General features: G+C 40.8%; 2 protein-coding genes across 2 annotated transcripts in view; one reads left to right on the top strand and one right to left on the bottom strand.

Moving 5' to 3' along the window:
• Window positions 1–1,155, bottom strand: part of KLHDC1 (kelch domain containing 1) — a 37,751-nt gene extending 36,596 nt beyond the window's left edge. The window contains exon 1 of the mRNA XM_052647157.1: window positions 1,025–1,155. Within this exon, the coding sequence (XP_052503117.1) occupies window positions 1,025–1,120 (96 nt within the window). The 5' untranslated portion in view covers window positions 1,121–1,155. The remainder of the gene's footprint in view (window positions 1–1,024) is intronic.
• A 2,093-nt stretch (window positions 1,156–3,248) lies between these two features.
• The window catches only part of POLE2 (DNA polymerase epsilon 2, accessory subunit), a 29,812-nt gene continuing 11,746 nt past the window's right edge, over window positions 3,249–21,314 (top strand). The window contains exons 1-10 of the mRNA XM_052646876.1: window positions 3,249–3,316; window positions 6,068–6,168; window positions 9,068–9,143; window positions 11,311–11,388; window positions 11,521–11,614; window positions 14,992–15,066; window positions 17,385–17,468; window positions 18,029–18,085; window positions 18,803–18,851; window positions 20,260–20,332. Of these exons, the coding sequence (XP_052502836.1) occupies window positions 3,249–3,316; window positions 6,068–6,168; window positions 9,068–9,143; window positions 11,311–11,388; window positions 11,521–11,614; window positions 14,992–15,066; window positions 17,385–17,468; window positions 18,029–18,085; window positions 18,803–18,851; window positions 20,260–20,332 (755 nt within the window). The remainder of the gene's footprint in view (window positions 3,317–6,067; window positions 6,169–9,067; window positions 9,144–11,310; window positions 11,389–11,520; window positions 11,615–14,991; window positions 15,067–17,384; window positions 17,469–18,028; window positions 18,086–18,802; window positions 18,852–20,259; window positions 20,333–21,314) is intronic.

The raw sequence follows: 21,314 nt of genomic DNA, 5'->3' as shown, positions 1-21,314 counted from the left end.
TAGACCTTATCTTTAAAATAGTATATTACTTACCTTAAAAGGTATAGTAAGGATTATTTAAGATTAGGAATATGAGATTTCCTAACACATGCCACGTATAATAGGCACTCAAATGTGAGTTCTGATTTTCCCATCCTGACACTGAATCAGATTAAAAATAAACACAAACAAAACAAAAACCCACTTGGATGTGAGAATCATTTAACATACACAGCATGTTCTTTATTTCTTTGAGCGATTCAGTCATGTTACATCTGTCACATAACAGTATCGAATCAGTCAGAAAAATATCTGTTCTACCTCCAGTAGAACTCCAGATGGCTCGCTTTTTTTTTTTTCCCTTAAATCTTAAACTAAAGGGGTCGGCATATATTCCTGAACTGCTTTCCATCTTTAGAATCCTTGATTCTATAATCCTACGATTATAGAAACAAAGCACATTTTCAAACCTCCACTGTAACAAGAATTTTAAAGCCTAACATTCATACTGTTAATATGAGCCTGTTTTCAGATTCGGGAAAAAAAAAATTGTCATTACCCACTGGTAAAGGAATGCCACTAAAAAAACTACTTAAGAATGCTTAAATGCTTCAATGATTCCGAATCGCGCCGCGGGAATAAGGAAATATTTATGGAATAATATAGGACGGCATCCTCGGTGGGCTTTTGCGTCTGCGTCAGCATTTAAAAATGATCATCAATCGCGCAGTAACCGCCTGAGCGCTGGGCAAGCCGAGCTATCCGCCAGCTGCGAGGACCCGGCGGACTGGAGAATGGGAAGGGCCCCGGAGCGGGCTTTGAAGGCTTTCCTAGTGCAAGCAACGGCGGCTCGGCGTCCAGCCCCGAAGCGGCGGAAGAGCGGCCGACAGCAGAGGGCCGGGCGGGGCGCCGACGGCGTCGGCCAGGGCCGCGGACTGGCCCCCGCCTCTGGGCCGGGTGTGGGCGGGGGCTAGTCGGCCGGTCGGGCCGAGAGGCCGGGCGGTCTCCCGGCGCGAGTCCGCCCCGTCCCGCCTCTTCCCCTTACCACGTAGCCCCCCCATACGTAGAGGAAGTTTCCATCCACCACGGCACAGTGGCCGCTGCGCTCCTCGGCCACGCAGAACAGCTGCGAGTCCGCCATCCGCGCGGTTGCTGGGCCCAGCCGCTCGGCGCGCCGCAGCCCCTGCCCACGGAGCGGCCTCTTCTCCCGCCTGGCTCCTCCACGCACGAACGGAACGCGTCGAGGGTCGAGATTGGTGGGAAGGCGGCACCAGTGCGGCTGCGCCGTCCCGAAGCCCGCCCGGGAAGCCGAGCCCGGGGTGGCGTCGCCAGTTAGGGATGCTTGAGGTCTGAGTGGGCAGGGAGGTGCCTTCGCTTCTCCGCAGCCCTGCCACTCGCCGGTTTCGTGTCACTTGGATTGTGTTGTGTGGGCGGAACAGCCTAACTCTGTACCTTATCCAGTGACTCGATGGACTTCTTGTACACGGATTTGATGTTGCTGTGATTTAAATCAATGTATTAGTACACAAATGCTTTATGAGGGTTTGCCTTTTCCATTCAACTTCCAGCAGAGATGGTTATCCAGAGAGAGAGAGCGAGAATAGGAGAGAATGAGAAAATATATATATATAATATATATATTTAATTGAAAATTTCCTAAAACGTACGCCAACAAGCTACAGCCTGCAGGCCAAATCTTTACGTGATTCTGTGGCGCCCACAAGTTAAAAATTATACATTTTTTAATGGTTGAAAAAAATTAAAAATTATATTACTCATAAAAAATACGAATCCAAATTTCAGCATCTGTACATAGTTTATTGGCACACAGCCACTCATTCGTTTAAGGACTGTCTGTGGCTGCTGATGTAAGCCACAGAGTAGGCCCAGCTGAGTACCTGCAACAAAGACCAGATAGGTCTCACTGTGGAAAACGTTTACTGTTTGGCCCCTTCCAGAGAAAGCTGCCTAACCCTTGCCATAAAATGATGTTACTGAAGTAAAACTAGTGCCAAGAGGGAAGACAATAATCATGCCAGTGTCTATAAATGCCCCTGTCCTTTTAGAGAATGTGGCTGCTCACCCCTCAGAACGTTAATTCATTCATTTATTCAGCATATGATTATTAAGTGCCTGCTTGCTGTAGCTAGTTGGTACAGAGGCCCCGTTAGACACAAACGCTGAAATAATCAAGTATTATTGACTCCTCAGAGTCTCGTAGTAATAGATACTAAATAAATTCTAAATATGTAGATACTGGCCTTCCCTGGTGGCTCAGCAGTAAAAGAATCTGCCTGCCAGTGCAGGAGACCTGGGTTCAATCCCTGGGTTGGGAAGATTCCCAGAAGGAAGAGGCAACCCACTGTACTATTCTTGCCTGGGAAATCCGTTGGACAGAGGAACCTGTCGGGCTCCAGTCCATCGGGTCGCAGAGTCGTACATAAGCAACAAGTCGAATACACTGGAAGCCATTGTAGAGCAGTTCTTAGGAATCATCCTCACATTTCATAAGACTGCACGTTCACTTATAAGCACTCTAGGGTTTTTATTTTAACTCATTGGAGCAAGCGTTTTGACGCGTAGCAAATTAACAGCTCACTTGCTGGAAAAAGATTGAGTAATCCTGGCTCCATCCATCACTCACTGAATGTTTCATCTTGAATGAGCCATCTACCTACCATATCTGTGTCTCACTTTTTTCATCAGTAAAAGGAAGATGTTGAAAAAACAGCACACAACTCATTTGGCTTTACAAGCAATATATTAATACATTTAAAGCGCTTAAAGGCAGCCCGCAACTTAAATATAAAGTGGAGTGGTTGAGAATTATGGTGACGTATAACAGCTGCGAGTGAATGTCGGGGAAAAACCTGTGGTGAAACAGAGCATTTCCAGGGCTTGTGAGAAGCAGAGAACATAAGTACTGAAGGGCCCCAAGGTTCGGATGAGCGCGACGGGAGTCACCGAAGGTGGAGGTGGGTTCCACGAAAGCGCTTGAGATAGGGAAGCACGTTCCCAACCAGACAGCAGCGCACTCGCTGGTCAGTATCCCAATAACAGAGCAGTGTAGGGTCGTTTTCTCCTGCAACTTAGAGGGTGCAAGGAGGCAGCCTGCCTGGCCCGCGGAACCGCGGATCTTTCCACGCACTGAGAGGAGTAGTGGCCTCTGGCGCTATTTAAATATAGAGAACAGGCGTTTCTGAGGCGGGGCCAGGACCGGGCTCGCCCGGGAAGGGGCGGAGCCGGGGCCGTGGCGCCAAAACGCAAACATGGCGCCTGAGCGGTTAAGGAGCCGGGCGCTCTCCGCCTTCAAGCTTCGCGGATTGATGCTCCGGGGGTGAGTCTGCCGGATAGCTGGCGGGGTAGGAGGGGAGAGCCAGGGCCAGACCGCCGTGCGGGTCAGCGGGGTCAGCCGCACGCCGAGACGGAACCTGGCCTCTGGCCTTAAAATGACAGAGGCCCTGAGAGAGTTGAAGCGAAGAGGATCTGGCGATGCCTTCTTAGATTCCCCGACACGGACTCGTAAAGTTTCTCCTGGAAGGGATGAGGCTCTCCTGCACTTGCCAAACAGCCGGAGAAGTGGCGATAGGTTCCGCAGCATCCGTATATTAGCACGGTGATTGGGCGCTCTCTGCCCGCTTAGTCTTTTCCTCTGCGGCATGGGAATCCCAGCATCGCGGCTCACGTGGTTACGGAGACAGCGAATGAGCGACCTGGGAAAGCCCATTGCTTGCCAGTAGCTGTCAGATTGGTACAAACTGTGGGCCCTGCCAGCTCTCCCAATTTTAGGTCAGGTCCTATTCTTGAGAGAGAATTCGTGAAGGGTTAAAAAGTGGGTAGGTTTGAAGCATGTCTTTTTTTTTTTTAAGATTTCCTTTAGAACTTCTCTTGCCATATCCGTGTTTTCTACGATTTGTAGAATGATCCTATACAAGATTTTTCTCATTAAATCTGCCTTAAAAAAAAAAAAAAAGAATACGGTATTTACATACGTAAATACCTGCCGGACGGGACACACTTCTCTACCAGGTTTTGCTTGGTCTTGTGTGTGTAGAGGTTTTTGGTTTGTTTTTGTGAAGATGAGTTTTATGGGACTTTTACCATGTTTTGGGGTTAGTGAACAGGGGCAAGAGTGGATATTCTGTAGGAGAAAATAATAAATTCTGATTATTTGATTATCTGTTGATCCCCGACATTTAAAAAATACAAGCAATATATCAGTTGGTATTTTTTTTTTTTCACTTAGAATTTGACTTAACACCGAGCTGTCATTCATTAATTCAGTCAGAAATACACTGAAATATATTAGCTGCAAAATACTTATGGAGCAAGGGAATAGGCGAGTACAACACTGCAGAGGTCGGGGGGCAGATAGTGTATTAATTATTTATTGCTGCATAACCCATTACCCCCAATTTAGCCGTTTAAAACAGCAGGCACTTAAATTCTCACATTTTCCATGGGTCAGGAATTCAGGTAGGCTTAGTTGGGTCCTTAGCTTCACCGTCTCTCAAAAGGCTGCGGTCAAGATGCAGTCATCTCACAGTCAGTTGGGCATGGTTTGCTTCCGAGTTCATTCAGTGATTGGCAGGATTCAGTTCATCCAGGATTGATCGATTGAGGGCTTCAGTCCTTGCTGGCTATTGGGCCTCCCCAACATGGCAGCTTACTTTATCAAAACTAGCAAGAGAGTCTGCTTGTAAATGAAAGCCACCGTTTTTTGTAACTTAAGGCAAGAAAGTGACATCTTGTTACTTAAAAACGTTTATTTTTAAAAGTACAATACAAAAAAAAGTACAATACAGTAAAATATTTGATCATTTGTGCCATATTCTATTATTAGAAGCAAGTCATTAGGTTCAACCCACACTCAAGGGGAGGTGATTAAACAAGGTGATTACCAGGAGGTGTGGATTATTAGGGGTCATCTTAGAAGTCTGTCTGGCATGGATATTAAATAATTCACAATTATTTACTTTCGATTGTGAAAAGTATCCAAGGAAAGAAAGTGCTGTGATAGTGTATAACCAGGTATATAGAGTTCTAGAGCCAAGAAAGGCTTCATTAAAGAATGATTTGGGGGAAAAAAAGAATGGTTTGAACTGAGTATGAGCAGGTCTTGAGTAGGTAAAGAGTAGGGGAGAAGTGACCATATCAAGATCTTGAAGCAGGAGAGCATCAGGAAGTCCAGAGACACTGGATAAGACCAGTGAGATTTGACAGGGACAAGCTCCGGTACAACTTTGGTCTATCCTAGTAGCTTTCCCAAGATTCACGCAGTACATGTGTGATTTTAGGGAATCAATCAGTTTAGTTCTATAATAAACTAAAGGGATGAGACACCCACACATGAAACAATAAGCAACCTAAGATATATGACTATAACAATTAATATTGATATAAAGTGTAAAGTTGTGGTCCACAAATACAGAATGGCCTGGAATTAGCTAATTGTTTAAGGAGACAGTGTTCACTCTGAGAATTATTGTTATTTAAATCAAGAATTCATGTGGTTTATTAAAAATTTCAGTTTTATTATTATGGGGGCGGGCGTGAGGGATTCATGTGATTTTAGTGAATGTTATTACCTCTACGACGATATTCAAATGTCAAAGTTTTTTCTAGCCCATTTTTTTTTCCTTATTTTACAGTTGAAAACGATGATGAAATTACTGGAACTTAAGCAAATGCATTATCAAATTAATAAATATTTATTTAATTGTTATATTCAGAACATTGAAGCAGACTGAGTTTATTAATGTCAAGTAATACATAGTACAAGGCTACTTGATGTAGCAGATGTAAGGTACCTATAAGTGAGATTAACAATTTCAGAAGGAAGGGAAGATTGCAGCTGGTAGAGCTGGTTTAGGAAGTCTTTCTAGAAGAAGGATGTGATTTGGGATTTTAAGAATGGTTCTATTGGCAGCGGGTAGGGGAAAGACTTCGTTCAGAAAGCACAGGAAAGGGGAGTATTGCTTGCAGGGAGGAGTGAGTGAGTAGGTCTTAATTTCAATGCTGGATTGACAAATGTTTGCCAGATTTTGGCATAAAACGTGTAGCCTTAATTACCAGTCTCTCTTATCAGCGAAGCTGTTAAGTACCTCACAGAAGCTCTTCAGTCTATCAATGAAATAGAGCTTGAAGATGCACTGGAAAAGATCATCGATGCAGTTGAAAAGCAACCCTGTAAGTAACATTCTCTGTAACGTATATTGTTCATATAGTTCTACATCCTCAGTTATCTTAAAAAGTTTAAGGAGAAGTTGAGGACTCAGTATTGAATGTCTTGGTGGCATGAGACATAACCCCTGGTAGCGCTTGTTGCTAAAGGGGAGCCTCTAATTCTGTTGGAACCTTGGGGCATTCCCAGAGACTCTTTTACAGTTCTTCCCTTTTATGAAATTTCTCTCTGATTCCATTATGGTCACTTTCTTTTCTCTGTATGCCTATTTCTTTGTGTTACTTCAGTTCAGTTCAGTTCAGTTGCTCAGTCATGTCCAACTCTTTGCGACGCCATGGACCACAGCACTCCAGGCCTCCCTGTCCCTCCCTCTCATCTCCATTGAGTCAGTGATGCCATCCAACCATCTCATCCTCTGTTGTCCCCTTCTCCTTCTACCTTCAATCTTTCCCAGCATCAGGGTCTTTTCAAATGTGTAGCTCTTCGCATTAGGTGGCAAAAGTATTGGAGTTTCAGCTTCAACATCAGTCCTTCCAATGAACACTCAGGACTGATCTCTTTTAAGATGGACTGGTTGGATCTCCTTGCAGTCCAAGGGACTCTCAAGAGTCTTCTCCAACACCACAGTTCAAAAGTATCAATTCTTTGGTGCTCAGATTTCTTTATAGTCCAGCTCTCACATCCATACACGACTACTGGAAAAACCATAGCCTTGACTAGACGGACGTTTGTTGGCAAAGTAATGTCTCTGCTTCTTAATATGCTGTCTAGGTTGGTCATAACTTTACTTCCAAGGAGTAAACGTCTTTTAATTTCATGGCTGCAATCACCATCTGCAGTGATTTTGGAAGCCAAAAAAATAAAGTCAGCCACTGTTTCTACAGTTTCCCTATCTATTTGCCATGAAGTGATAGGACCAGATGCCATGATCTTCGTTTTCTGAATCTTGAGCTTTAAGCCAACTTTTTCACTCTCCTCTTTCACTTTCATCAAGAGGCTCTTTAGTTCTTATTCACTTCCTGCCATAAGAGTGGTGTCATCTGCATATCTGAGGTTATTGATATTTTTCCCGGCAGTCTTGATTCTAGCTTGTATTTCATCCAGCCCAGTGTTTCTCATGATGTACTCTGCATGTAAGTTAAATAAGCAGGGTGAAAATATACAGCCTTGACGTACTCCTTTTCCTATTTGGATTCAGTCTGTTGTTCCATGTCCAGTTCTAACTGTTGCTTCCTGAGCTGCATACAAATTCCTCAAGTCAGTTATTTTTAAATGTTTGAAGGAAAAAAGTGAGCGAGAATAACTTTCCCTTCCTGCCTCAGCCTTTCTTGAGGGATCTTTTTGTTAAATATTCAATCTTTTGCCAAAAGCATGGACCTACAAAAGAGAAATGCTCTTCTCCTAGAAAAAAATGTCCCGTTTCTAGAGCACTGAAGAAGGGAGGTGGGTGTGCCTTGCTCTCATAGGTTGTACAGGTGCTGGTTTCTTCAGTTAAATGGGTGGAAACTTTCTATGATAGAGGAGAAATTGCTATTATATCTCATTTTTACTTCTAAGGGTAGAATTTTAAATATATCTTTGTTTTAAAATTTTCCTTATAGTTGAAAATTTAGAAATTATTAATTTTAGAAAATTAGTATACATTAATGGCACATGTATGGATGCGAGAGTTGGACTGTGAAGAAAGCTGAGCGCTGAAGAATTGATGCTTTTGAACTGTGGTGTTGGAGAAGACGCTTGAGAGTCCCTTGGACTGCAAGGAGATCCAACCAGTCCATTCTAAAGGAGATCAGCCCTGGGTGTTCTTTGGAAGGAATGATGCTAAAGCTGAATCTCCAGTATTTTGGCCACTTCATGCGAAGAGTTAACTAATTGGAAAAGACACTGATGCTGGGAGGGATTGGGGGCAGGAGGAGAAGGGGACGACAGAGAATGAGATGGCTGGATGGCATCACTGACTCGATGGACATGAGTTTGAGTGAACTCCCGGAGTTGGTGATGGACAGGGAGGCCTGGCGTGCTGCGATTCATGAGGTCGCAAAGAGTCGGACACGACTGAGCGACTGAACTGAACTGAACTGAATGGCACATGATGGCATTTTGCCTGAGAACATACCACAGTGGTTAAGGGCACCCAATCACCAGGCTCTGGTTTGTGTTGCTCTCTACTCCTTCCAGTTATGTTCACCAGCAGGTTATTTGACCTCTTGGAGTTGCGCTTTCCTCATCTGTAAGACATGGCTTGAACATCAGTCTTATAGGACATCTATCCAGTACTGCTTGTGAAGTACTGAGCATAGTGTCACTTGTTTACTAAGGGCTTAATAAATGGTGGCAGTTATTGTTATTACTGTTACTCTCATGCCTGTTGAAACATAGCAGTTGTGGGGACTTCTCTGGTGGTCCAGGGATTAAGAATCTGCCTTCTAGTGCAGGGGACGTGGGTTCTATCCCTGATAGGGGAACTAGGATCCTGCATGCCATGGGGCAACTGGAGAAGCCTGCACACCGCTACGAAGACCAAGCACAGCCACACACACACAAAAAGGAAGAAACATAGCAGTTGTGATGAAAAGTTTTACGTATGTAACCATATTAACCTAGGAGCTTACAGAAGCATTTGTATACCTGAATGTATATTGCTAAACACTATTTAGAAAGCTGAGGCATTTGACTGTGTATCAGGGTATTATAAGTGTATTTGAGAGAAGAAAATTAAGATATTTGAGATAAGACTTTTGTTAGTTACTGTCCTAACCTAACATGCTTTTTCCTCCTAAAACCTATGTAATGAGAATCTTGGGGTTAGTGTTTACAGATTATTTTAAGGAAAAACAGCCATATGTGGAGAGAACTAAATTGTATGCCTGTTTTTAAAATTTGACTTTGAGCTTCTCTTTTCAGTGTCATCAAACATGATTGAGCGATCGGTAGTGGAAGCAGCAGTCCAGGAATGCAGTCAGTCAGTAGATGAAACTATGTATGTGGACAAATTTCACTTTTTCCCGGTACAGAAGTGTTATTGAGTGCTTATTTTAAATTATTTTCTTGGGAAAATACCCAGTGGTCACCATCTCTACAGTGGTTCTTTCTTTGTGTTTCTTTTTGGTGATAGCTTACATTATAAGCTACATGGGCTTCCCTGGTGGCTCATGGTAAAGAATCTGCCTGCTATGCGGGAGACCTGGGTTTGATACCTGGGTTGGAAAGATCACCTGGAGAAGGGAATGGCTATCCACTCTAGTAGTCTGGCCTGGAGAATTCCATGGACAGAGGAGCCTAGCAGGCTATAGTCCATGGGGTCTCAGAGTCACACGACTGAGTGAATATTATAAACCTTGATATTACATGACTCATCTTTACTATTTTTATCTCAGGATTTGAGATTTTGATGTGTTTGTACCATGACAGACTTTTGCCACTTACCCAACTGATTTAATATTTTATATGCTACAGGTGAATTGAATTGATTATTCAGAGGTATAATTTACTTTTTATCTTAGTTTCAAAAGGGCTGAGTCCCGAAAGTTCAGGGACTTAACTTGGGTAACATGCTGAATGGCGAAGGAGGGTAGAACCTCAGCTTTATGACTTGTTACCCTGTCTCATACTGTTAGAGCTTAGGAATTTATATGGCAGTAATTTTTCTGGGTTTTATTCCCAAGTGTACCTCTTTCCTTTTCCTTCTACTTTCCAAATTCACAGGGTTTAACTAAAACAAAAACATCTGGGAAAAATGAAAAGAAAGAGTTTAACACTTTTTTTCATACTGGGGCAATGGAGATAATTGAAAGGAGTCATTACTGCTTTTGGTCAGTAGTTTTAATCTTTTTTTTTTTTTTTGCTATACGATAGGTTTTTGTTGGTTATCTATTTAAAATATAGCAGTGTGTGCATGTCTATCTAGAAGTTTTAATCTTTTTCCTATTAGAACTTATTAGAGCTGCAAAAAATAGAGAAATTAAGGTATTTAAATTTTATCCTTGCCAACTCATTGTTTAGGATACTAGAGTACTTGCTCCTAAATCCCTCATTAGAAATTCAAACCAATTGTATCAAAGTATAAGGATTATCATCCTAAAGTAGGCGTTAAAGGTACCCATTGTTTCTGTCAAGCTGTTCATATGCTGCTGTGCTGTGCTTAGTCGCTCAGTTGTGTCTGACTCTTTGCAACTCCATGGACTGCCCCCCTCCAGGCTCCTCTGTCCATGGGGATTCTCCAAATAAGAATACTGGAGTGGGCTGCCATGCTACTGTCAGCCAATATAGAAGTCGAGTGGGGACTGAATTATAAATCATCTTTGCAACTCCAGTTGTCAGAAAGTCATTATATTATAGCAGAAGGGAGAGAGAGCCTCTCATTATTATAGATGCATAAGGAGCATGGGTAAGTTAAATAACTTGCTGAGACTGATCCACTAGAAAACCATGGCACTGTGCCTAGAATCAAGGCTTGCTTCAAGTTCACTGGTTTTCTGCTTCACTATACTAGGTGCTACCAACAGGTGAGCATGAAGCTTTTTTGACCATTTTCATTTTGGGAGATAGATATAATTTTAGGGAATTTTTTTTTAGATTGGCATATTTATGCAGTAGTGCTGAGAATAGTGCTATTTAACCTCATTCAAACATGGTTATATTAAAAGTGTCTGAAGGTAAATTATTTTGTGAATTGCCCTTCTCTAACACTATACATGTCAATGATATAGTCATAATTTGGGGGGCAGTTCTTTTTTCTGTTTACATCTTTTCCTGGGTCACTTTTGCATGATATTTTGGATTACAAAATAGTTGGAAATGAATTATACCCTTTAATAATATTGTAGCTTATAAAAGTAGTATATATTAGAGATTTCTTTAAGATGTCACTATTTTATTATAAATGTTCTTTTCCAACAGATGACATTATTAATTAGAAGTTGATTAAATTTTTTGTTTGTTTGAGAGTATTGGCAGTGCTTTCTTTTCTCTGAGAGGAAAATATACAGGCTAAAAACCTTGTATTATTTTTGACACTACAAAAGATTGTTTACATGATCTGTGGAAAGTATATGTGTATGATGTAAGATTATAATGCAAGTTTTCATGTTCACTTGGAATACTTATTTTTTAGTAAATCAGGTTTGTTCTTATGGGTTGTTTTTCAGAGATCATATCTTCAATATCATAGGAGCATTTGATATCCCACGCTTTGTGTACAATTCAGAAAGAAAAAAATTTCTTCCGTAAGTATGCCGTCCATTGATTTAAGCTAATTTCAAATGTATATATTTTTTCAGAAGGTATACAGTCTTTCATTTTTGATTTATCTTTGTGTACTATGATACTCATAAATAGACATATTCTTTTTTTTCTAGTTTATTAATGACCAACCACCCTGCACCAAATTTATTTGGGACAGCAAGAGATAAAGCAGAGCTGTTTCGTGAACGATACACAATTTTGCACCAGGTGAGTTGGAGGGGGAGAAAGAGACTATTTCAACTTAGGTTACACTCAGGAATAATCAAAGGATGGGCTTTTGTACTCTAAAGTTTGTCATTCAGTAGACTATTGTTGGGCTCTCTATTTTGAGACCATACAGAGGATACATATATGAAAAAAATACTTTAACAATCATGATGATGGTAAAAATAGTAGCTAACATTTTTCACATGCTTTTGATATGCCAGGCATTATTACTTTACAGACGTTGCTTATCATTTAATCACCATAATATCAACATTCAGTAGTATAAATGCTATTATTCCCATTTTACAGATGGGAAACTAAGCCATAAAGAAGTTTAGTCACTAGCCCAGAGGTTATATCTAGTAAGTAGAACGAGGATTTGAATCTAGTCAGTCTGATTTGAGCCCAACATTTGCCTCCTACTATAGTCTATGAAGTTGAAGACATGTGCACAAATAAAATATAGAGTAGAATTTTATACATGCTTTAGAAGAAATACAAAGAGAATGCATTCCATAGAAAAATCGGAGACGGCTTCAGGGAAACGATGGCATTTGACAGGGACCTTGATTGCTTTGATCTTGTGGAAATGGGGGAAAGGTGGTGAACTGTGAACAAAGAGCTAAAGGTTAAGTGGACTCTGTGCAGGAAATGATGAGCACTCAGTCCTTCGTGTGGAGAGGAAGGCTTGTGAGGAGGAGTGGCATGGGATAAGTCTGTAAAGTCAAGTGGCAGCTAAATCATGGATGTGCCTTAGGCTTGTGAGGAGGAGTGGCATGGGATAAGTCTGTAAAGTCAAGTGGCAGCTAAATCATGGATGTGCCTTGGATGCCATTTTTGGGAGCTGGACTCTGTTCTCTTGGTACAAGGAGCTTTAAAATACCACAGCGATTCATTACGGCAGGTTCCTTGAACACTTCCTCTCTCAGTAGATTTTAGAATGAATTAGAGTATGAGAGAAGACTTACAGGTGTGTGTGATATTAGTCCTGGCATAAATGATAGCCTGAATGAAAGCAGGCAAGGGGAGCAGAAAGAGGGGACAGTCCCGGAACATGGAAGCCACAGTTTCGTGGTGACTGGACAAGAACAGGGAGAGTGAAAACTCCAAGATGATTAAGGTTTTGAGCCTGAGAGAGTACACGGGTAGCATAATGATAAAAAGTTAACAACTAGGAAAAGGAGAAGGGGGAAGGTGATGGCAGGTTCTATTTCAAACAGTTGAGTTCAGGTCGCCAGCAGGATATCAGGTGAGATGCATGTCTGCAGGGAAAGAAAGAGATCTGGGTAGGGAGAGAGATTGAGGGGCATCTGCCTTGAGTCACAGGTGAGGCTGGGCTCCTGAGAGATAACGGAAAAGGGAAGAGGATAAGTTTGGGGGCTAGGTTAGGGTGCTGTTATACGGCAGAAGCACCGGGAGGTTTCAAGGAGAGGGTGGTCAGCAGGAGTAAGCACTGAACAGAGCTTGAAGAGAATGAGCCCTGAAGACATCTATTCTCTCCTGCCTCCAGCCTCTACACAGTGCTGCCAGACTGCTCTTCCCAAAGTTCAGCACCGATCCTGTAATGATTTTGCTCACAAGTCTTTCAAGGAAGTTTACTACTTATTGGATTAAGTACAAATCTTCCAGTCATACATTTTTGGCCTAATCTCTACTTTTAAAAGTAGAGGAGCCAAAACTGAAACATGGAATTTTTCTGTTTCTTCACTTCTGTGACTTTGCGTAAACTATTCACTCTCTTGCTGCTCTTCTGTCTTATCTCTTCTGTTGAAACCCTCCTCATTCTGGAAGGGCCCTCTCAGGTTCCTCCTGTTTTCCGAAGCCCTCTGTGATCTCCAGTTGGATACAGTCTCTTTCTGCTTTCAACCCTCTGACGACTCAGTGTATCTCCTGTGTCAGTTACTAGAGCTGGTCCTGCTGGGCATTCGGGGTGCGTAGCCCTGTTGTCAGACTGCACACTCCTTGTTTATTTCCTCCACCACATTTGGCATAGTGCTTTTCACAGAGAAGATGCTCAGTAAATACCACTTTCTTTTTTCTTTCTTTTTAAAAATTATGTGTTAGAGCCTACGATATTATTTGGGGGTGTCACTAAACCCTCCCGAGCCTCATTAAAAGGGTTGAATCTGGTGGTCCAGTGGCTAAGATTCTATACTCCCAATGCAGGGGGGCCGGGTTCGATCCCTGATCAGGGAACTAGATCCTACATGCCACAACTAAGGGTTTGCATGCTGCAGCTGAAGATCCTGCATGCCTCAGTGAAGATCCAAGGTCCCCTGTGGAACAGCTAAGATGCAGCACAGCCAAATAAATAAACACATACATTTTTTTAAAGGGTTGAATTTTAGTCCATGCATATTTTTATTGCAGTTATCTTCCTGAACACAAATCTGCTTTTACCATTCTACTTCAAAATTGTTATTTTCAATTGTGTGTAAGACTAACTTCTTAGTTTGGCATGCAGAGTCTGTATTGTTAGGGCTTTTCTATTAGAGGTAATGGAAACTCAAACTGGCAAAAATAGACAAAGGAATTTCTTGGCTTGTGGAGAAGGTCCAGCTGTGTCAAGCACACTTGGAGCCAGGTGCTCACACAATGTCCTGAGGCATCTAGCTCTTTCCATCTCCCAGCACCTTTAAAAAATTCATCTTACTTTCAAACAAATTCTCCCCATGAGGTGACAGATGTGGCCACTAGTGGCCTTAGTGACTCTTAGAGAGTTGTTCTTTTTCAAAAGTTCCAGTAACTGTTACTGGCGCAGCTTTAGGCACTTATTCAACCCTGAACCAATCAATAGCCAAAGGGATGGAGTACTTTGATTTGCTAGGAGAGACTCCAGCCAAACTCTCGCATTATCTGACTTGTGCACCTTGTGATCCAACTGTACTAAACTTCACATCACGTCCCTAACACTTCTTGATTCTTTAGAACTCCTTCTGTGACAATTCCCTTCCTCTGCCTAAAATATCTTGTCTCAGTCTCCTCTTGTTTCTTACTAGCAGAGTCCTTTTTATCACTTAGGATCTCATTGAATGGCCCCTTCTTCTCAGGGTCCTTGGTTGTATTGTGACCTGTTGACAGTTCCCACTGGCCCCTGCCTCTGAGGATGACAGCTTTAGTTTGTCATTTCATATCAGCCCAGAGTGCATTACTGCCAGGTACACAATAGACCTTTTTAAAAAAGCCTTAACATTAAAAAAAAAATTGCATTTCTAGATATTTGTACATTAAAGTATGTGGGGTTTTCAAATCTGTTGAGAATAAATAATAGTAATGTTAATTTAAGAACAATGGTTTGTCAGGGTGCTATTTTAATGAATAGTGCTCTGTTTTAAAGGTTTGCCTCAGTAATTCATGTGAATTTTTCTTTTTTCTAGAGAACCCACAGACATGAATTATTTACTCCTCCAGTGATAGGTTCTCACCCTGATGAAAGTGGAAGCAAATTCCAGGTTAGAACGTTGTTATTATTATTCAGGGGGTGTAAGTATACAAGTTTAATATTTGTTGCTTAATTCTAATTTATTGAATTTTAAATGCAAATGAACCACTGATAACTGTTTAGCTAACTGACCTGCATGTACCCTCTCTTGGCAAAGTCTGTGCCTTATGTCCCGGGTGCTACAAATCTCTAACAGAATCATCCACTTCCTTCTTCCGGGCAGGCCCTGAGATGCTGGTAGCCCCCAGATAGTCTCTTACCACCAGGACAGAACCCTAGTCCTCCTGATCCATTTGCTGACTTTCTGACCAACCCTCAACATTACCCATCTCGCCCTCACTCCCACTCTGAAATCCTGCTCTTTGCCCAATCCAGCCATCTAGTGACCACCACACACTTGTTCAGCCAAGACATGTTATTTCAGTTGGAGTGAAGACTTTACTGAAGGCGCTAAGGAAACCACATTTATAGAATGCACGAGAGAACGCAGACAGGCCACAGTGTCGTCCAGGGAGAGGGGGAGTGTTTCCTGCCACCTGTGCCCCTTCTGCCGTTTCATTACAGGAAGCAGTTACCAAACAGCACCGTCACTTTTGTCCCAGCCACATACCTGGTTACTGTCAGTCCATCAGTGGCTTGGTTCCCTGCTTCAGCACATGGAACCCTGCTGCGGGACAGTCCTTAGCTCCTTCCGGCTAGGCCCCACCGTTTCTATGCGTTTCCGCATGACTTCTGAAGAGCCCAGGCTCTGCTCAGGCTCACTCAGCTCTCTACCATGTTAGATCAGCATTCGTAAGGATGAGCAGCCTGATGGATCCTAAAACAATAATACTGGATGATGCTTAAATTAATGTTTGATGGCAGCACCATGAGGACAAAACATTGATAGTGTTTGATAGTTTCTGCTATCAGAAAAAATATTAAGTTTTGGAACTTGACATTATTTATATTTCTCTACCAATGATTGTCTATGTGTTTTCTCATATATATTAGGTTTCCTATAGCAACTCAGATACCTACAGCCCAGAAGCATTATTTCACCTTTCCTCTTTGCCAAAGTAACATTAAGGCTTAGCTAAATAATTTATTGTTCTTGTTATCTTTCCAGGCTGTTTAATTTTGTAACCCTGTTGGTATATTATTTGAATCCCCATTTATAGTCCCTGTATGGCATTCTACCTTTGCAAACTACAAATATGGTATCCTCACTTTGTTATAGCTTTGTACTCCTGTGTTGCTTTATTTACTGATTGCGAATTGCAATGTTTTTCCCAGTCTGTAAGTGTTCTTTTTATTCTCTCAATGGTCTTTTTGAAATACTTAAGTTCTTAATTATGTTGAAGTCTAGCTTATAAGTTTTTTTTTTTATGGCTCATATTTTTAGTATTGTTTCTAAGAAATCTTTACCTAATCCAGTTTTTAGGATACATGTCTTTTCTTCAGATTTATTCCCAAGTATTTCACTTTTTAAAAACTGTTTAAAATGAACATTGTATTCTTATGTCACTTGAGGTTCATGTTTTTAAAGAGAACTTCAAGGTCATATGTTAACATTATTATGGGATGTTGTGATTGTGTCCTTTGTTTGGTAAGTTGTTGTATATATATCATAGATATTTCTATCCATTAAGAAGAATGAAGTATATCTAAATATAGTTAAATGCAATCATGTCTAAGATGTATTAAACTTAAAAAGTTAAGTTGAAGAATAATACAAATAATATGATTTCATCTTTGCAAATAAAACAAACTGTATGGGTATGTGTTTATAAATTATGTATGTGTATACTAATATATTGTTAGGATTATATGTATAGAAAAGGGTCAGAAAGGATCCCTTTAAAATAGTGTCCCAATTATTGCTACCTTTAACTTTCTGATAAAAATATAATGATCAAATTGAGAATATAAGTAATAATGACAGACTTTCAAAATAATAAAGTTACAGTAGAATATAACTTTTTAAATAGCCCACTAATTTGCAGGTGCTGAAGAGACTGACAAATAAAATTCATATTCTTCTACACTTTAAAGATAAATATACTTATCATTATTCAAAATAATATGGTATGAAACTTCAGTCATTGGTAAAGGCCTGTGTTGACATGGTGTTTCTTTAGGCATAATTCTCCCAAGACATCATCAGTTGCTATTTTAGCTTTTTGTAGGATAAAATTATATTTTCTGAGTTTTATTTGATTTTCTACTGTAAAATAGGTGTAAATACTGCAGTGTGCACTCAAATTTTACTTATTTTTAGGGAAAAAAAGATTAGTTTCTTAAAGGAATATATTTTCAGTCCTTAAGAGTTTATTTTGTTTATCTTAGCTTAAGACAATAGAAACCCTATTGGGCAGTACAAGCAAAATTGGCGATGTGATTGTTCTTGGGATGATAACCCAGTTAAAAGAGGTAAGTTAAACTTGATAAGCATTCATCTTTTATTTTCAGCCTTCAGACTGAAATGTCAGTTAAATACAGCATTTTTACAGAGGGCACTGGAATGTATTCTTCATTGAAAGCAGCTACTTCAGTTACCAAGTAACTTTTTCATTTGCATTTGGTTTCCTGAGTAGACAAGCCACCAGTTTGCATAGCCTGAAATTAGTTCCCCAGTAATCTCTGGTTGACTTCTCAGTTTCTAAGCATTCAAAGCTGCAGACCACATCCTGCTCCCTGGGACATGCGGTTGGTTCTCTTAGGTGAAGGCACCTGGTGAGGTCCCTCTTGTGGCAGCCAGCAAATGTCCCTGCTGCCATCTCTTGATCGGCAGTAGTCATTGTTTGATACCTCTGAGGACTCTGAGTCTTAATTAAATGATGGAAAAGCCTAGACTTGGAATTACTGATTTTTAAAAAAATCCACAGTACTCTCTACTATATTCTGTTGTCAGAATTGTCAGTATCTTAATTGTTTTGCCATAGTATTCATTTTTACATAAATGTGGACATATTTCTTTTGATTTTTTTTAGGGAAAATTTTTTCTGGAAGACCCTACAGGAACAATACAACTGGATCTTAGTAAAGCTATATCCTTCACTTTTATTTTTTTTAAATCTGTGTTAAATGAACTGGGGAAATTGATTATATATCATTTTCAAATTTACCTATTTGGGTACTTAGTGTAACTTCCATATGGTGGTGTAGGAATCTAGAGACATAATCCTAACTAGAGACAAAAATGTTTAATTCCCCCTTATTTGCTGTATCCAGACAAATGACTGAAAAAGTTTATAACATGCTAAAAATGATCTATATCTTCAGTATTACATCTTAGAATCATATATGGGGATACTTAAACCTAACATTTTTTAAGCTATAATCTATTCAGAGTTTTAAATGTGTAGTCTTTGAATGTCGGAGAAGGCAATGGCAACCCACTCCAGTACTCTTGCCTGGAAAATCCCAAGGATGGAGGAGCCTGGTGGGCTGCAGTCCATGGGGTCCCTATGAGCCAGACATGACTGAGGGACTTCACTTTCACTTTTCAGTTTCATGCATTGGAGAAGGAAACGGCAACCCACTCCAGTGTTCTTGCCTGGAAAATCCCAGGGACGGGGGAGCCTGGTGGGCTGCCATCTATGGGTTGCACAGAGTTGGACATGACTGGAGCGACTTAGCAGCAGCAGCAGCAGCAGCAGTCTTTGAATGTATTATTTGAAAGTCCTGTTGAGCCCAAAATGTATATCGACTTTATCACTACCTCAAGCATAGAAATAGAATTATTTTCCTTAATTACTGTATACCAGTTTCATAGTGGTTTATACACAGAATCATGCTTTGTCTTAGCAGAGGGTAAGTTAGTATTCTTTTTCCCCTGTCCTCCTTATCATTTTACAGTAAAACCCTTTCTACACTGGTTAAAATACATTAACAGTATTAACTCAGGGGAATATTGATTATCAGAGCATACTTTTGACATTATTTAACTCTCGGACTTCTAATGGGCACAGGGTTTCTTTCTGGGATGATGAAAATATTCTGAAATTAGTACTGATGGTTGTACAACTTGTGAATAGACTAAAAACTGCTGAGGTATGCACTTTTAATTTATCTTTATTGATTTACTTATTTTTGGCTGTGCTGGGTCTTTGTTGCTATGTGTGGGCTTTCTCTAGTTGTAGCAAGTGGGGGATACTCTTTAAGTTGTGAGTCATGGGCTTCTCCTTGTGGTGGCTTCTCCTGTTACAGAGCATGGGCTCTAGGGTGTGTGGGCTTCAGTAGTTGCAGCTCCCAGGCTCTAGAGAGCAGGCTCAGTAGTTATGGCAAAGGAACTTAGTTGCCCTGCAGCATGTGGGAATCTGGCCAGACCAGGGATCAAACCTGTGTTCCCTGCATTGCAAGGTGGCTTCTGAACCATTGGGCCACCAGGGAAGTCCTGAGGTATACACTTTTAAAGGGTTGTATGATGTGTGAATTATGTCTCAGTGAAGTTAAAAAAAGACTGCACATAGAGTCATAAAACGAGACATTTTTATGCAGATGTAGAGAATGGACTTGTGGCTACAGGGGGGAAGGGGAGGGTGGGACCGACTGGGAGAGCAGGATTGAAATCGATACACTACCATGTGTAAAACAGATAGCTGTGAGAAGCTCCTGTACAGCGCAGGCAGCTCAGCTTGAAGCTCTGTGATGACCTGGAGGAGTGGGATGGAGGGGGAGGGAGGCTTAAGAGAGAGTGGATATATGCATACATTTAGCTGATTCACTCTGTTATACACTTTGTTATATAATTATACTCCAATAAAAAATAAATGTAAAAAAAGCACATTTTTATCTGTGTACCTTATCTGTCTGTACTCTAACATGTAATGTGAAATAAGAAAGGGAAAAGTTTTACTTCTAAATCTATTACAATTTCATGACTTTTTTTTTTTAATAGATCTGGGACTATCAGGAATTCTCTGGTGGTCCAGTGGTTAGCACTCAGCATGTTCACCTCCATGGTCCCAGGTTCCATCCCTGGTCAGGGAACTAAGATCTTGCAAGTCACATGGTGTGGCCAAAAATAAAAAACAAAAAAGAACTGAGATTGTCTCTGAACCTGAAACTGTTTTGTAGCTCAGTGGGGCTGGTGAATTCTGTGGTTAGTTGACCGGGGATTAAACGATGGCCTAGCATTACTGCTTTGAGTTCCAGTTTTGTCCTTTCGAACAAGAAAATCGGAGAAATGAAAGTGATTTGTTACTTATCTGTTTTTCAGGTTGGTTTGAAGATCAGGTGTTTCATGTCAATGCCTTTGGATTTCCACCCACTGAACCCTCTAGTACTACTAGGTATAAAAATGTTTGACTTAAACTCTATAGAAATTTTAGAATACTGGCAGCAATAAATGTAAGATAGTATATCACGTGTCGATTATTACAAGTCCTCAGACTTTGTGTTAGAAGGTGAAGAGCAATGGAAAATGAGAGTTAAAAAACTGGACTTTATATAAAACTGAAAACTAGTGGGTTGACTCCAGCCTGGTTGCAATTGCGTCTTTGTATTTGGCTTTCACTGGGAAAGATTTCCAATCCATTGGTCTTCTCTATCTATAGGACTGAGACAAGAGATAGGAAAACAGAAGAATATAATTCCCATGTTAATATAAAGTTCTTATTTTTGTATTTTACTGAGTGAAAGCTATAAGAAGCAAATTATATAGTTACTTAATATATGCAAAATCATTATAATATTAGAGGGGTTCCAAAAGGACTTTCTCTAGAGGAGTGAATTCCCTGTCACTCAAGGAATTTGACAGAGGCTGAATAATGGTATGAAAGTTGTAGCCGGTGGCCTGTGGGTTGATTGTAGTCTCTAGATGTTTCTTGTTTCCCCTTGGAGGTATTTAAGCATATTTTGAATTAGTGTCCAATATTTGAAAATTAGGAGATTTCTGAGTTATCTTGAACAATCAGCTCTGGCAGTACTTCGCACCTAAATTCTCACCTGGAACATCTTCAGTGATGGCTCACTTTGGGCAGGATAAATGTATGCATCCTCATTCACACCTAGTCAGCCTCAGCTGGCTGCTGCTTTGGTATTTAGTATTAGCTTCCTGGAGCCTGTAGGCATCTGGGGTAATTAAAGTAGTTGCATTCTAATCCTGAGATTCCATGATGATGGTGATGATTTCAAGGAGTCTGATGATTAAGATTTTAGATCCAGTCTGCTGTTATGAATCAGGTGCCAAGGCCATGTTTGCTGGCGAGGAGTCACTGGCAGGCAGCTTTTGCTGTGCATCTTCTTCCTGAAGTAAATCCAGGGTAAAGTGCT

Source organism: Budorcas taxicolor, chromosome 10, assembly GCF_023091745.1.
Source record: "Budorcas taxicolor isolate Tak-1 chromosome 10, Takin1.1, whole genome shotgun sequence".
Taxonomy (NCBI): domain Eukaryota; kingdom Metazoa; phylum Chordata; class Mammalia; order Artiodactyla; family Bovidae; genus Budorcas; species Budorcas taxicolor.
This window is presented reverse-complemented; position numbering and strand designations above follow the sequence as displayed.